Below are 18,125 nucleotides of genomic sequence, written 5' to 3' on the forward strand. Positions count from 1 at the left end.
ACTTACTTTGATTCAGTTTAATCAAAGGTTATCAATGTTATATAATATAACAGTTAAATTCCCATAGAATACAGCTGTATCACTGAATTATATAACATTTGATATATAAAGACCTAGCAATTATTTAGTAGAACAAGGAGTCACTGTGTGATCACTGGGTATTGTGTGATTTGATGGTGACTGATGTGTCAATTTTGTTTATTTTTATCTTTTCCAGTGTATCATATGCTTCAGCGGCAAGGCTTCCATAGTAACACAACCTTGCGGACACCGTGTCGTCTGCCGCCGCTGCTTTATCAAGACAATCCAAGCTGCCATAAGTCAACGCAGTCTGCCTTTATGCTGCATCGTTTGTCGAGCGCACGTCCACAAATTGGTGATGACCAATGCATTGACCACCGGGAACTTCATGTCAGCTCCGTTTTCCCAAGTGTCACAGACACCGCCATGTTTGATGATGTCACAGCCACAAGCGTTGTTGCCGAAGTCACAGACTGTCTTGTCTCCAGTTGTGCCAAAGAAGAAGAAAAAGACCACAATACCGTTCTTTTCATTTTTACGAAGGCTAAAAAACAAACATTCAAGAAGAAGGGGGACATCTTGATTTGTGTGTTTATTATGTATAGTTGACTTGAGGTATCTGAGAGAGGAAAGAATTGCTTCTGGTTAGAATGCTACATTGAAAAAAAAAGTTAATGACATTGTTTATGCCAAACAATGTGCATGAGACCTTCAAACTGCAAAGGAGAAAAAAAGATAAAACCCTAAAAATTACAGCAGTATCACTTTCTCACCAATTTCTAATTTTTGCCAACACAAAAAAATTCATCAGTATATAAATACATGTACTGTATAATCTATTAGCATGCTTTTCCAAAATGGAGGGTGACACAGAATTGACAAACTTGGAATTAAAGACAGTTTTATAGATTGTAAGTCTGTGAAAGGTATTGGATATAATATGTCTTGCTGATGAAGGAAAAAGTGTTGACCTCTCTAGAAAAATTAATTCTTGCAACAATTTAAGGTCTTATGCTCGTTGTGCACCTTAAAAAGGAGACTTGCCACAGTTGTTGATTGGGATTGGTAATAGCTTAAAATATTATGTTCTTGTGTCATTCTTTTCTATACTGGAAAATTGTCTATTCACTGTCACTTTTCCAAGGTGAATCTGTATAAAATTGTAAAAATTGTCTGTACTGTGAACTAATTCTAAGTCTTTATTTTTCTTCTTAGCCTATTGTTTTTATGGAAATTATTTATTAATTTTGAGTAGAATGAATTAATAATTTTTCCCAATTTTTTTTTTTTTTTTTTTTTTTTTTTGCAGGTAATGCTTAAAACATGAAATATTTTGAAAAGTAATTTATCACATAAGAGAGTAAATTTGTGTATGACATGTCAAAAAAGGTACAGTTTGAAAATGTAGAATGTAAGAAAAGTGAGGCATTTAAAAATAGCTAAATACAGAACAGTATTTTAAATATCAGATTAGTTTGACTGAAAAGGTGCAAGTCAACTTGCTTTGAAAAGAGGTTTCTAGACAAAGTATTATAAAGAATCATTACATTCACAGGTTCTTTTGTGTGAAACTACCTGACAAGCAATATGATCAACCCTGGATGTTATATTTAATATTGATTTTCTTTCAGTTGTCCCCTTCCCCATTATAATGTTGATTTTTGTTCATTTTTTCAGTGGCAAATAAATGCTTACGCAGCTATTTTAATTAGTATCAAATTAAGTGCACTGAACTGAGGGCATGCAATAAGCCAAAGTTCAATGAAAAATAAAAATTGTCACATTTTAATTAGTTTCACAGTGTCACATTTGATATTGGTTTGAATGCAACAAGGTGTTCCAACAGTTCCAAGTTCTGTTGGAACTCCTTGAATACACCAAATTAGCAGACAACAGTCATGGCGTAAGCATAGCAATTTCAACTAACAAAACTGATTTCGACCCCTGAATAATGAAATTAAACAAGCTAGGCCTATGGTTTATTCAGTGGATGTGAGATGTTGATATGCGAGGCAATATTTCTACTTGTGAATAAAACTAGGGTTATAAGGGCAGAATGTGTTAGGTGAGAAAAAGCACACTTTGGTTGAGACCATGTGTTGAGTATTGTGTCCTTCATTCTGATGTCAATCTAGTTCAAGGAAAAGCAAATGAACTAACCCGCACTTTACAATGTGTATCCTTTACAACACATGATAAGACCCTATTCATTTGAAATTATAACTAGTTGTATTTAAAGAATATGGGGTTTAAAGTGGGGAATAGGGTGTACTTGTGGACAGATGGGGAGCCAGTGAACTCTACACTTCTCATTTAAAAGCGTTTATAATGAGAAAATATTTTTTATCTGCGTATGTAAGTCACGTTCTCTGCAGGAAGCCTAGGAAGTACACGTACCGGGTAAGTCACTTATCCAAGCATCTTACTCATCGCTGCAAAGGGTGTTGTCAAAACACGGTCCAGTTCTGAATCGAGTTATTTTTAGAAAGTGACTTTTTACGCGGGAATGTCCCCCCCCCCCCCCCCCCCCCCCACACACACACACACACACAACTCACACAAACGCTGTTCAAAGCGACGTTTTGTAAATTCTCACACTGATTTCCTACATCTACGAGCTAACCCATCTCATCCTCGGGTCATAACTGATGGTTAATTTGATAATGTATTGCGACTTAAATCCATGGGAGCTATTTGTTAAAAATGACCAAATATCCTCGGATAAATTCAAGAAGAAGCAGTTTATTTACTTAATATGTGTTTTAAAATCCTACATTTTGAAAAGAAAAAATCTTCAGCATTGTTATTGTTAAGCGCAGCTGCAGTTTATTTCTACAGATCAATATATAAAACTTAAATGGCTTTATTAAGGATGTGATTAATGAATTTATAATTTGAAAATGTCTGTTAATTTCTATTTCGATCTGGCCTAGGCCGATTTAAAACTCACCTATGCAAGATTGAAATTTCAATTTCTCTTAGGCGTATTTAAAATCAGCCTGAATTTCAATCCTGCCTGTGACATATATTTACTGATTTCTTTGTAAACTTATATAGGGGAGACCGGGGCTAGTTGGACCCCGGGGTAAGTTGGCCTCCCCATCAAGTCTCTTAAATAAAGTTACTTTAAGATGCTAAATTATTTCATTTGGATTCACTGCCGACAGTTTCTTAGCACAATTGGATACGGTCACTTTACAAAATGATGTGATCAATTCTTTAACCCCAGAGTTACTTTTTTCATAAATTGATGGGGGGCCAACTTACCCCGGGGTCCAACTAGCCCCGGTCTCCGCTAGTGTTCAAATTTGTATAAAAGAAGCTTCCCGCAGCATTACTTCCCCACAGTGCTACTCACCTAACGAAGAGATTTCCCTTGTTGAAATGCGTTCTAAAGAGATATAATTCTTGAACTTTAAATCTTACTCTGAGTTTAGATTCCGAATTTAAGTAATTGTTCATCGCACATATTCTCTAAATACATAGCAAATGATAGCTCCCTTTCCTGGACGCCGCTTTTAAATGTACTGGTATGGTTGGGATCCCTTGGAAAGTGTGTAAACATTCAGTGTTATAATGCTGGTGTGGGCATGGGGGGAGGCGCGCAGGCCACACCAACGTCTTCATGATGGCCACAGTTGTGTTTACCCCAAACACTGTGCGTACAAAAGGCGATTTTATCTTCAGTCCCTGTGCATCCTACATCATCTAGCCATATCTTGCCCGTACCTTGTCCTAATTGGGCTCTTTGGTAAACGATTGGAATGGAGGTCGGGTACCCCAGCTGTCTGCAGACAACCCCAGCATCTCTTTCGTCAAAACTGTCATCGCAGACTGTTCCCCATTCCCCGTTGTAGAAGACCTCCACTCTGCCCTCACGCGAATGACCTCCATTTGCCAAACGTATTGGCCCTGAAACAAAGTGAAATATTTCTTAATTATTAAGATAAGTGAATAAAAACCTTTAATATGATAGGCTTGCACAAGCCCTTCTCATAAATACTTGTATATAACAAATATAATATATACTTATTTCTCTTGAAATATAGATATTTCCATGCAGTATCCAAATACGCAATGAAACCCCTTGTATTGTTCTTGCGTCCGGCCTAATCTGAAATCAATTGACGCTTACAAAATGGTATTAGTTTTCTAAAAGCAAACAAATAAGCAAAAAATACAGAAGAATTAACTCAGCTTCGCAAAGAACAGAATTATATTTTTTTCATCAAAATGCAAACGTACTCAGCGAATGTTGAAATTTAAGAGCAACGCACCTGCGACTATTTGACTTAAACCTTTGGATGTTTGTTTCACCAGTGTGGACTGCTGCTGTAATTGCAGTTCAAGGCTCTGCATTTTGTTCGTCAGTAATGTCCTCTCCCTTTGTGAGGAATCCCTTAACTGTTGCAGCTGCTGCTTCAGTGTTGTCACCTGGTTTGTTAGTGCCACCTTTTCTGCTTGGGTAGAGGCGACGGATTGTATCCCATTTACTTTCTGTTGAACGTCATGAAGAGTTTTATTGAAGCTGTTATCGGATCGCTGTAGCTCTTCAACTTCAGCCGTAAGGTTTTCATCCTTGATTCTGGCAGTGTAAATCTCTTGGCTTAGTACGCCCAGCCAGCTTTTTATCCAAGCCGCTAAGCCATCGGCGCCAATGTAGTTGTTAACTTTCTGCGTTGGGAGAGGATACGTTGAATTCGCCATCACATCTTTCTGGGCGTTTAAAACACCCAACATGGTAACCGCTACCGCAAAAAATAGGTTTCTCGTCATTTTAAATAAGCGGGGCTGGATTAAACTCCAAAGTACTTGACTTTAAAGGTGATTTGCAAAAGTGAAGATATATGATAAAATTGGATATCATGCACCTTTATAGCCTAACCTAAGACGTCATGTACCTGTAGGACCCCGCCTATAAGATTGTGCGCACGGTGTTCTCTTTTATCTGGCAATACACCCTTAATTTCATATATCACTGGACACCTTGCCTACCGAAGCATGTAGGTAATACAGTTTAGTGTCCATTCACCCTTGACACTCTGGGTCATAAAAATGAAATACACCGCGCTCCTTAGCGGCCAAGAAACGGATTTATGTTGTTTGACCTCGATTTGAGAAATATGTACAAAGTATTATATTTTAACTGATAATCCAGAAATTAATTTCATTTGTCTATTCATGTTGTGGTAATTTTTTTAATCTCAAGCTGAAAACACGAGAAAGATCGAAACACAAGCCCAAAATTTAATAACAATCATGATGAATTTGTTTACTTATTGAAATAGCTTACGCAAAGAGAGATGGACAGCTACGAAAATGAATTAAGATAAATTCTATTTAATCATTTTTATTTACTTTAATTGCGGTGTGGGGGGGTCAAATTATTGCCGATGGGTGTCTTTACCTATAAGTTGCCTAGCGCAGATTACACGCGGCTATTACGACTAACGACGGTCACATTAAGCCTGTTTGCTATGGGGCAATGAATCAACGACCTTGTCTGTATTACTTGATGTTAGAACTGGCAGTAATGTGTATAGCCTAGGCCTTGTAAAAGTTTTCGTCATAGATTACTTATTGTAATCAATATTGTAAAAGCATTATTACATGTAGCCCATGCAGGCTTTTTATGTACAGGTACATGTACATGTATGAAGATTATCATTGTTTCCATAAACAAACGTTATTCTTACTTTCTTGTATTTATAACTTTTAAACATCATAGACAACATGGCATCCAATGATTCCAGAATCCTAAATGTACGCTACTTGATCTTCTTGTCAATCAACGTTAATAATGTAATATCAGGCTTTAAATGTGAAAAAAAAACTACTTAGATGAGATGCAGATGAGTAAAAGATAATATAATTGATGATTGTGTGTTAACTGCACAGACTTACTAATTTGAATCTTTTTTTTTCACTTGGATCCGTGCTGCGGATAACTGAGGGACTTAATATCCGCTTTGATTTTTTCTTGCTTAAGGGGATTCAATATAGCCACGATGTCAAAACTCATTGGGATCTTTTTTTTTCATTTGGATCCATGCTGTAGATAACTTAGGGCCCATTGACATTGAATTTATAGACCTAGCTACTGTGCACTAACTCCACAGGGAGTCTTGCTGAATGCAACCAGATTAACACATTGACATGCCTCCTCTTGTTTCCATCATACTTACTATTATAATCACCAGTTTTCTGTATTCTACTCAATGCCAGCATTTTAATGTGTTAATCTGATTGCGTTCAGCATGAGTCCCCATGGAGTAAGTGCTTATTTCATGAAGCTAGGTTGAAAAATCCAGTGTGAATGGGCCTGAAGTTGAATATTGATGATGATGTAACAGAGCCATGAGCCCTGTGTATAAACTTAATATGATTCAAAGGTAACTAGTGTTATATCAATTAAGCTAGGACTCACTCAAGATGGGTGGTTGGATCGAGAGAGAGAGAGAGAGAGAGAGAGAGAGAGAGAATAAATTTCTCCTTTACATTTCGCCTTTCCACGGATACTGACGTGCATGCATGGTTAACATTTCGATTGGTCATACAACATTGGTCAAAAAGGTTGTCCCACCCTCATTTCTATGTACTTTTATTTACAAATGATCACCTCACAGCTGTAAATTGTTAGAAATAGTGCTTTTTATTACAGATACCGTGTCTAACATGATGAATGGTTAAAAAAATACAAAATAGTGGTGAATATATACACATTTTATACCATTTAGTAAAATTTATAAGAGGTACCCCCTCAAATCCACTGTTTCACTGTGACTTCTACAGATTTAAAGCAATGTTTATTAAATTGAAAAGACGCCATCAAATGTCACCAAATTCACACACAATTAGCATTAGGGTGTGCTCGTTAAAGGTCACGTGCCTAACAGCTTGTGCGTCTACCTTATACTGCAATTATCTCCTGTAGACGGCGCGACAAGTCTTCAACACGGGTAACAATTCTGTTTTGTGGGATATTGTCCCATTCTTCTTAACCCTCAAGAGACCAAGCTATTTTACTGACTGAAATGACCAAGTTGGGTCATCTATGACCCCATTGTGCTCTGTACAGAGATCCTTACTATAAAAGGCTGTTGAGGGTTTATCACACCTATACTACTCCCAGGATTTAAGACAAGTATTTTATAATGATCTAATGTAATAAGTATTTGGTAATAATACTTTTATTGCATGGAATAACCAAGCACAGAGCTTAAGAACAACATTACACCGGTATTTAGACAGTCCTTGTCAGTTTCCACTTGCAGAAATATTATCTTTTTATTTGCCGCACTAAATGAAAAAAGTACATTACAAAATTACCTTGAGTAAAAATATTTTAACTTATGTTGTGATAGCATCCTGCTAACTTCAATAAGAATAATTAGCTGACTTGCTAAGTATGGAATACCCTAATGCTGGTAAGGAAGTCATACTACTCAGAACACATTCAATCAACCTACATGTATGTTACTACCACAGCTGTGTATAAGACAAAATTTACACAAACAATTTGTTAATATATGTATAATATGATATCAACAGAATTCTTTAGATTTCCGAAATACCCGAAATTTGTAACCGTCAAGTTATGAGAATAAGTTCCAACAAAGCTACGGAAATTAGATTCAGCGATGCACTATTAGTAACACTTCAAGCATAATCTTCACAAACCACATATTTGAGCCTATGTTTTGGGCACACTGGTTGGTTGCATGAAGCACATGCATGTGACATTTTCCTGTCAGTGTTGCGTGGGCAAAACATTTGAATAAAATTTAAAAACTAATATTTAAAAACCAATGCTTCTCTTTGGGGTCATAAATGACCCCACAAGAGTTTGTGATATATACGCCACACTAATTGGTTGATCCCTACAAAAAACTGTGAAAGTGTGTAGGATTAGTAGACTAACAAACTCATGCAAGGAAAGAAAATTCGAATAAAAAATAAAGAGATGGCACATTAAATCATATGGCTGGGGTCGTAAATGACCCCACTCGGTCACTTGAGGGTTAAACAAGTTGGGGGAGTTGGTCCATGTGTTTATGGGGTTGGTTCTCCTTTTCATTGCACACTCCAATTCATGTCACAGTTGATTAGTAAATTTAATATCAGGGCTCAAAGATGGTGGTTCCATCCTTAGAGCAATGTGTTTCTACAACAAACCACTTGCCAAGCGCGAGGTGTGAGCAAGTGTGCAGTCATGATGAAGTCTGGAGTTAACCCCAAAGTCTGTTCTTGAAGATGGTGTGAGATATCAGCTGAGAATGCTCCGATAAGTGATCCCACAGGCACCTGAACCTGGCCATCCATCACTGTAAGGAAGTCGGTTTTGATGCAGAATCAAATTATTTCTTGTATCCCATCGATGGTCCAATGAGGGTCCATAGACATGTTAAAAAATGCCTCTTGGAAAGGTGTGTGTAGGATAATATCGCCTGAGGTGTTAGATCAGTCCGCATTTGGAGAACATTCGAAGCCCATGGTATTAGTACATTGTTCCTTTTGGAACAAAACGTAACAGGGGCATTTTACTGTAACATTCTCAACAGAAATCTCACTCCATTTGCAAGAAGTGACTTCAGAGATGCTACTGGCTTCATTGTGGCAACGCACTTGCTCACAGCTTTCGTCTGGCAAGTGATTTGTTGAAGAAACACAGGGCTCTGAGGATGGGACAACCGTATATCTCTTAAGAGATTTTAACAGAGTATAGCCATCTTTGGAGGTCACGTGGTATAAAGACAAGCTCAGATATCAGAATTATAGCTTTAACTGCCATTTTTGTGGTAAAACAGAATATATTATATTTCTATGAGTTATTTACAATGTTTTTATTGTGAAATATAGATCTCATACGAAGATGACATGACAAGAAAAGGTAGTTTGAAAATGTAGACTGTAAGAAAAATGAGGCATTTAAAAATAGCTAAATACTAAATACAGAAAAAAGTGTGGTTGAAAAGGTGCAAGCCAACTTGCTTTGAAAAGAGGTTTCTAGACAAAGTATTATCAAGAATCATTACATTCACAACTGCTACTGTGTGAAACTACCTGACAAGCAATATAATTAACCTTGAATTTTCTAATTAATATTTATTTTCTTTCAGTTGTTCCCTTCCCCATTATAATGTTGATTTTTGTTTATTTTTTCAATGGCAAATAAATGCCTGCGCAGCTGTTTTAATTAGTAGCAATTTAAGTGCAGTGAACTGAGTGCATGCAATGAGCCAAAGTTCAATGAAAAATAAAAAAATTGTTACGTTTTAATTAGTTTTACAGTGTCACATTTGTTGTTGGTTTGAATGCAACAAGGAGTTCTATCAGTTCCAAGTTCTGATGGAACTCCTTGAATACACCAAATTACCAGACAACAGTCATGGCGTAAGCATAGCAATTTCAACTTAAAACTGACTTCTGAATAACAACATTAAACGAGCTAGTCCTACGGTTTATTAGGGGCAGATTGTGTTAGGTGAGAAAAAGCACACTTGTGGTTGAGACCACGTACAGGGGTAGTGAGTAATGTGTTCTTCATTTTGATATCTCTCTAGTTCAAAGAAAAGCAAATAAACTAACCCGCACTTTACAATGTGTATCCTTTACATTGTACAACATATGATAAGACCCTATTCATTTGAAATTATAACTAGTTGTATTTAAAGAATATGGGGTTTAAAGTGGGGAATAGGGTGTACTTGTGGACAGATGGGGAGTCAGTGAATGATATCTTGATACGCCACTTTATAATGGCTGCTGAGGAAAACTCACTGCGATAGATGAATTTGCCTAAGTAGGGAATTGTGTCTGCCTGAAAGTCCGAGCCTTGATAATGTGCCAAAGGCAGTGTTGACAACGTCATATATCAGATCCTAAGAATTCAGTTTTTTTAGTTGATTTTTTGTTTTTGTTTTATCAGAAAAGCAAATATGCAAAAAGTTTTCTTATGATACATGTAATACAAAAAATATTTTGAAAAAAATGAATGTAAGAAAATGTCATTTTAGTTACTGGGTATGAAATATTTTCAGAATAGACGGACATATTTTTGAAGATAACAAAACTTAATTAACACAATGCTTAGACGACTGTAGGATAACAAAGGAATTCTGAAGTTCCGCGTTGTTACAGATTTATGAAAACGCCAGGTAAGTGCAAGTTTAATTAAGGGTTGGTTAGTAGGAGAAAAATATTAACCGCAGGAAAATTTGATAAGCATGTGTTATTTGCAAAGGAAAACTCTATACTTCACATTTAATAGAGTTTATAATGAGAAAACATTTTTATCTGCGTATGTAAGTCACGTTCTCTGCGGGAAGTCTAGGAAGTACGCGTACATGTAAGTCACTTATCCGTGCATCTTAGGCATTGCTGCAAACGGTGCTGTCAAAATGCGGTCCAGTTTTGAAACGAGTTTTTTTGTACAAAGTGACTTAATTTTTACACGGGCATGCCCCCCCCCCCCCCCCCCCACACACACACAAGCTGAAGCGACGTTTTGTAAATTCTCACACTGATTTCCTACATCTACGAGCTAACCCATCTCATCCTCGGGTCATAACTGATGGTTAATTTGATAATTTATTGCGACTTAAATCCATGGGAGCTATTTGTTAAAATAGGACCAAATATATTCGGATCAGTTCAAGAAGAAGCAGTTTATTTACTTTATATGTGTTAAAAAATCCTACATTTTGAAAAGAAAAACTCTTCAGCATTGTTATTGTTAAGCGAAGCTGCAGTATATTTCTACAGATCAATATATAAAAGTAAAATGGCTTTATTAAGGATGTAATTAATATATTTAAATTTTGAAAATGTCTGTGAATTTCGATTTCAATCTGGCCTAGATTGATTTAAAACTCACCTAGACAAGATTGTATTTTCAATCTCTCCTAGGCGGATTTAAAATAAGCCTGAATTTCAATCCTGCCTGTGACTATATATTTACCGATTTCTTTGTAAACTTATATAGTGTTCAAATTTGTATAAAAGAAGCTTCCCGCAGAATTACTTCCCCACAGTGCTACTACTCTACCGGGGAGATTTCCCTTGGTGAAATGCGATACAAAAAGCATAATTCTTATACTGCAAATCTTACTGTGAATTTAGATTCCGAACTTATACTAACTGTACGGCGCACATATTCTCTAAATACACAGCAAATGATAACTCCCTTTCCTGGATGTCACTTTTAAATGTATTGTTATAGTTGAGGTCCCTTGGTAAGTGTGTAATCATTCAACGCTATCATGCTGGTGTGGGTTACGCCTTGGGGGGACTCGTCGAGCTGGCAACCGGCCTGGTGGAACCCGTGCAGGCCACACCAACATCTTCATGATGACCACAGTTGTGTTTACCCCAAACACTGTGCCTACAAAATGCAATTTTATCTTCAGTCCCTGCGCATCCTACGTCATCTAGCCATATCTTGCCCGTACCTTGTCCGAATTTGGCTCTTTGGTACACGATTGGTTTGGAGGTCGGGTACCCCAGCTGTCTGCAGACTACCCCAGCATCTCTGTAGTCAAAACTGTCATCGCAGACTGTTCCCCATTCCCCGTTGTAGAAGATTTCCACTCTACCCTCTCGCGAATTAGGTCCATTTGCCAAACGTATGGGCCCTGAAACAAAGTTCTTCTACACTTAATTTTGAGTTAATAAATTGGACTGGTAGCAGCTAATGTAATTTAAATGGGGTTAAATCTATTTTTCATAACTTTTACACAGTTCTTTTCATAAATGCTTTTTTTCAGTAGCAAATTAATATACAATCTTACAATTTTTGGCTTATGAATCACACACAAAAACACACACTCATCCACTTACATACTTGTTCTCTCTCTGAGTATAAAAAGGCCTACAGTATTGCATATTATAAGGGTAGAAATAGAGATTGACAATTTATGTTATTAACCTTAAAATTAAAATACTAAGAGGTATATCCTTAGCTGGTTGCTTTTCATCATGTGTGATCAACATTTTCCCATTTTCTTTTAATAGGTTGTTGTTTTTTTGTCAGTATACATCTATAAAGAATATAAACAAATATTTCTGTAGTATAAAACATACTGTTTACATGTAGTTCCTTCCCACATTGGGATTTCTGTTCTCGTTCTACATATACTAACATATTTTTTAATTATTATGATAAGTAAATAAAAACCTTTTATATTATAGGCTTGCACAAGCCCCTTTCATAAATACTTGTATTTAACATATATATATATATATATATATATATATATATATATATATATATATATATATATATATATATATATATATACTTATTTCTCTTGAAATACAGATATTTCCATGCAGTATTCAAATACACGATGAAAACCCTAGTGTTCTTGCTTTCGACTTAATCTGGAATCAATTGACGCTTACAAAATGGTATTAGTTTTCTAAAAACAAACAAAGAAGAAAAAATACAGGAGAATTAACTCAGCTTTGCAAAGAACAGAATTATATTTTTTTCATCAAAATGCAAACGTACTCAGCGAATGCTGAAATTTAAAAGCAACGCACCTGCGACTATTTGACTTAAACTTTCGGATGTTTGTTTCAACAGTGTGGACTGCTGCTGTAATTGCAGCTCAAGGCTCTGCACTTTGTTCGTCAGCAATGTCCTCTCTCTTTGTGAAGAATCTTTCAACTGTTGCAGCTGCTGCTTCAGTGTTGTCACCTGGTTTGTTAGCGCCACCTTTTCTGCTTGGGTAGAGCCGACGGATTGTATCCCATTCTTTACTTTCTGTTGAACGTCATGAAGAGTTTTATTAAAGCTGTTATCGGATTGCCGTAGCTTTTTAACTTCAGCAGTCAGGCTTGCATCCTTGATTCTGGCAGTGAACATCTCTTTACTTAGTACACCTAACCAGGCTTTTACCCATGCCGCCAAGCCATCGGCGCCAATGTAGTTGTTAACTTTCTGCGTTGGGAGAGGATATGTTGGACTCGGCGTTACAACTTTTTGAGCGTTTAAAACACTCAACATGGTAACCGCTACCGCAAAAATTACGTTCCCCGTCATTTTAAATAACCCAAGCAGAATCAATCTAGAAAATACTAGCTTGACTTCAAAGATGATCCACATACGGTACGTATGGAAATGTAATAAAATACGATATCATGAATCTTTATAACCTAAGACGTCATGTACCCCTAAGACACCAACTGTTGTCTTTTATCTGATAATCCAAAATTAATTTTGTTGTCTATCCAAGGATAAGTCGCGTGTGTATGGAATTTCCACACAGTGCCGACACATTTCAAATACCATGTTTATGTTTTCATAGTTATGCAGTTCGGGCATGACTGGTTCTTGATAAACTACGAACTGCAACATGTCTGTTAGATCGTCTGCCAAACTCACCCTGAGTTTCTTATATCACAGGACACCTTGCCTTCCGAAGCATGTAGGTATTACATTTTAGTGTCCAGCCATCCCCGAAACTCAGGGTGATAAAAACGGGATGCAGCGCACACCCTAGTGACTGAGAAACCGATTTATGTTGTTTGGCCTCGCTTTCAGAAATACGTGCAAGGTATTACATTTTAACTGATAATCCAGAAATTAATTTCATTCGTTTATTTATGTTGGGTTATTCTTTTTTTATCTCAAACTGAAATCGTGAGAAAGATCGAAACACAAGCCCAAATGATCATGATGAATTAGTTGAAATAAGTTGAAATGGCTTACGCACAGAGAGATGGACAGCTACGAATATGTATTCAGATTAATTCTAGTCATTTTGTTATTATTTTTTTTTGGGGGGGGGGGGGGGGGCAAGATTACTCGCTGACTAAACCTGTTTGTTATGGAGTAATAAACATATTACGACCCTATCTGTATTTCTCCATGTTAGAAATGTATAACTGACAGTATTGTGTAGCCCAGGCTGTATACATAACAGGTTTTCATCATAGATTAACCATTGTGATCAATTTTGTAAAAGCATTGAAGATTATGAAGATTATTCAAAAATATTATATGACGACCCGAATTTCTTTGAAATCGCACTAAGATTCCTTTGAAATCGCACTAAGTAATCAGTTCTCAGGGACGGATCCAGGATTATTTGAAGGAGGGGAGGAGGGGGGTCCGCAGATGCGAAGCTAACCCTCCCCCCCCCCTTCCCCCCGCAGCGTTGGGTTCGGGGCCCGCTAAAGGGCATTTTAGAGGGCGAACGGTGCCTTGGGTACGGTTTTACATGTAGAACTATGATTCAACTAGTCAAAATTCTAATTTTAAGAGGGGAATATTAGTGTGATTTTTTTTTTTTTGCAGTATGCGTGCCCGATATGTTTACCTGTATGATTGTAAGTTGACACTGATTCATCAACTTCATATTGTGATTCAATTTTTTTAGGTAAATTTTTTTTGCATTATTCCATAAAATATTAAATTTCATATTTATTAAACCAATATCAGCTTTTAATATTTTTTGCCTGTACAAACACATGTTTATTAACATTTGACGCCCAGAAAAAAAATCAAGAGATGAATAAAAAAACATCTTGTTTAGACAAAGTTTGTAAAATCTGCACGTGTTTATTTATCATTGGCGTTTTTGCATTCTCATGTCTATATCCCCCTCTCCTCTTCACCCTCTGACTGTTTCGAGTGCGGATTTGTTGTAAGGCACGTGTACCAGTAGTTCCCTCACATTTCATACAACATAAAGATGAGTAGCTAGATAATTTATTTCAATCATGAATGTGAGCAGAGACTACAAAATAATTATAAACACGTTTGGCACATGATTCTATTTCCGATCGTGACTCCCGTGTTGGCTTAGCCAAGATAAATAGTACACGTTTAAGTTTCCATTTATCTGTAACGGGGACTTTCTCGCGCATACATTTTGTCTTGGAACAGCTGGCTACACAGCACCGTACCCGCATCGCCCCTCCTCCCCCCCCCCCCGGTCCCCCCGAAACATTGAGGAACCGCAATAAGCATTTTAACCGCGCGCGTATTTGTGTAGCGCAGGCTTACATTTTGAATCATTCTCATGCTCCCTCGCTTTTTTTAAAAACCCTGTCACATTTATTTCGATTATATTATTTAATCATGTTATAAAATAGAACTTTGCTGACCGAGCTCAAATATCGCTGCTTTCCGTTCTCGTTAACAGCAATATCGACATACGAATACCTAGACAAAAATACACCTATGTACACATGGACTGCGGAGTTATGCAACACTGCATGCGGTAGTGAAAATATGGCCAACGGTGGCAATCTCAAAACATTGTCGTTTTGCGCAAAACAACCCTGTCGCTATAAGGAGTACAGTTTTTAATATCTTTTACTTTACAGTACAAATAAGATTTAAAATTTAAACACTCACTGGGAAGTGCACAGTATTTTAAATTCATAAAATATCTTAGTGACTTACATTGAAACAAAAATATTGTCTTTCTCATTCTTCCCTTCTCCCCACAACATTTTTGCTGTACCAGTAGTTGGTCTCTCTTGAATGGTGTGTAAACATTCAGTTTATTTGCCTCGATAGGGTATGGGCCCGGATCCCAAATCAGTGCATGCCACGCCAATATCTTTTCTGTGACTGCAGTTCTCTATGCCCCAACCATTGTGCTTACAGAACCTAATGTGATTTTCGTTCCCAGTGCATTGTAAATCATCAATCCATATTTTGCCAGTACCTGATCCGAATCGTTGCACGCGTATGATGTTGCCATTATACCCTAGTTGCCTGCACACAACCTTAGCATCATTGACGTCAAACATGTCATCGCAGACAGTTCCCCATTCACCGTTGAAGAAAACCTCCAATCTGCCCTGAAGCGGAGATCCACCATTCACCAAACGTATGGGCACTGAAGCAAAATTGGTCAATAATTAATTCTGAGTATAGAAAAAGTACCAGCAGCAGTAACTTTAATGGGGTTTTGGAAAGGTCATTTAAGAGTAAATTTATTTCTCATGACTTAACAGGACCGAAGCCAGCAATTTCAAAAGGGGGGTTCTATTTTTCTGAAAAAGTGGACCTTTTCCCATTAAACCTTATTAATGTACCTAGATAAAATTTTATCCAGAGGGGACCTTTTCCCCCACAAAAAGAGGGGGTCTTTTCGAACCCACGGAACCCCCTGGCTACGGGCCTGCTTAATTTTTTTTACTTTAATTCATTTTTTTAATCATTTTGTGCGTTGTTTATACCAATGTAATTCTCAGAATAATGCGGCAAAGAACAGATTGTTTAAGCTACATGGCAAAGTCCTAAGTTTGTGCTCGCTTCCAAACTGATGTGGAAAGAACACACTTTATTGAAAACTATTTAGAACAATTAAAAAAAAAGCGCGTAAAGCAACGTAATTAATTGCATTTTTCTACAAAAAATAAGCGTGAATGGTGAATTTTAAAAGTAACGCACCTACAAGCATTTGATTCAGACTATTGGATGTTTGTTGCACCAACTTGAGCTGCTGCTGTAATTGCAGCTCAAGGCTCTGCATTTCGCTCCTCATCAGTGCCCTCTCTTTTTGTGAGGAATCCTTCAGCTGTTGCAGCTGCTGCTTCAGTGTTGCTACCTGGTTAGTTAGCGCCACCTTTTCTGCTTGGGTAGAGGCGACGGATTGTATACCATTGTTTACTTTCTGTTGAACGTCATGAAGAGTTTTATTGAAGTTGTTATCGGATCGCTGTAGCTCTTCAACTTCAGCCGTAAGGTTTTCATCCTTGATTCTGGCAGTGTATATCTCTTGGCTTAATACGCCCAGCCAGCTTTTTATCCAAGCCGCTAAGCCATCGGCGCCAATGTAGTTGTTAACTTTCTGCGTTGGGAGAGGATACGTTGAATTCGCCATCACATCTTTCTGGGCGTTTAAAACACCCAGCATGGTAACCGCTACCGCAAAAAATAGGTTTCTTGTCATTTTAAGTAAGCGGAGCTGGATTAAACTCCAAAGTAAGGTGATTCGCACAAGTGCGGAATTATGATAAAATTGGATATCATGCACCTTTATAGCCTAACCTAAGACGTCATGTACCTGTAGGACCCCGCCTATGAGATTATGCGCACGGTGTTCTCTTTAATCTGGCAACCCACAAGCTATTTTGGTGCCTTGTTAAGGATAAGTAGCGTGTGTATGAGATGTCCACACAGTGCTGATGCATTTTAAATGCCATGTTTACAGTTTTATATTTTTCCATGATTGGCTTTTGATAAAATACAAGCTGCATCATGTCTGTGAGTCATCTGTCAAATTCACCCATAATTTCATATATCACAGGACACCTTGTCTTCCGAAGCATGTAGGTATTACATTTTAGTGTCCAGCCGTCCCTGAAACTCAAGGTGATAAAAACTGGATACAGCGCGCACCTTAGTGACTGAGAAATTGATTTATGTTGTTTGGCCTCGGTTTGAAAAATACGTACAAGGTATTATAAATTATCATATAGGATAATCCAGAAATTGATTTCATTCTTCTATTTATAATCTATCTCAAAACTGAAAACGTGAGAAAGATCGAAACACAAGCCCCAATAAACAATCACGATGAATTAGTTTATTTATAGAAATCGCTTACTCACAGTGAGATGGACAGCGACGAAAATGTTTTCAGGTTAATTCAAGGCATTCTGTTTTCTTTATTTCTTTTTTTTTTTTGGTGGGGGGTCAAGTTATTGCCGATGGGTGCCTTAACCTATAAGTTGCCTAGCGCAGATCACACGCGGATATTCCGCCAAGCGACGGTCACATTAAGCCTGTTTGTTATGGGACAATAAACCATAATAACGGCCCTATCTGTATTACTTGAAATTAAAACTGGCAGTATTGTGTAGCCCAGGCCTTGTAAAAGTTGTCGTTATAGATTAATCATTGTAATCAATATTGTAAAAGCATTATTACATGTAGGCCTACAGTGTAGGTCATATAGGCTTTTTAATGTGCTAGAACCCACAAGTAGGCCTACATGTATAAAGATTATCATTGTTTCCATAAACAAACGTTATTCTTACTTTCTTGCATTTACAACTTTTAAACATCATAGAAAACATGGCATCCAATGATTCCAGAATCAAAAATGTTCGCTACTTAATCTCCTTGTAAATAAACG

The 18,125-nt window shown here is 37.2% G+C and overlaps 3 protein-coding genes across 3 annotated transcripts in view; 1 reads left to right on the plus strand and 2 right to left on the minus strand.

Moving 5' to 3' along the window:
• The window catches only part of LOC106157855 (uncharacterized), a 29,549-nt gene extending 27,739 nt beyond the window's left edge, over positions 1-1,810 (plus strand). Inside the window, exon 3 of the mRNA XM_087013844.1 lies at positions 218-1,810. Coding sequence (XP_086869970.1) covers positions 218-604 — 387 coding nt within the window. The 3' untranslated portion in view covers positions 605-1,810. The remainder of the gene's footprint in view (positions 1-217) is intronic.
• An 8,859-nt stretch (positions 1,811-10,669) lies between these two features.
• LOC112042133 (uncharacterized) lies at positions 10,670-13,188 on the minus strand. The gene is made up of 2 exons (XM_024076114.2): positions 12,565-13,188; positions 10,670-11,654 (listed from the first exon to the last, which is right to left on the minus strand). The coding sequence occupies exons 1-2, from the start codon at positions 13,127-13,129 to the stop codon at positions 11,296-11,298; spliced, it is 924 nt and encodes a 307-aa protein (XP_023931882.2). The 5' UTR covers positions 13,130-13,188; the 3' UTR covers positions 10,670-11,295.
• Positions 13,189-15,310: 2,122 nt separating this feature from the next.
• Positions 15,311-17,129, minus strand: LOC106155889 (uncharacterized). Its single transcript, XM_087013545.1, has 2 exons — positions 16,436-17,129; positions 15,311-15,878 (listed from the first exon to the last, which is right to left on the minus strand). Exons 1-2 carry the CDS (start codon positions 16,935-16,937, stop codon positions 15,538-15,540), a joined length of 843 nt encoding a protein of 280 aa, XP_086869671.1. The 5' UTR covers positions 16,938-17,129; the 3' UTR covers positions 15,311-15,537.
• Between the last annotated feature and the right edge of the window lie 996 nt (positions 17,130-18,125).

Source organism: Lingula anatina, chromosome 5 (genome assembly GCF_051362555.1).
Source record: "Lingula anatina isolate TDL-2025a chromosome 5, LinAna3.0, whole genome shotgun sequence".
NCBI lineage: Eukaryota > Metazoa > Brachiopoda > Lingulata > Lingulida > Lingulidae > Lingula > Lingula anatina.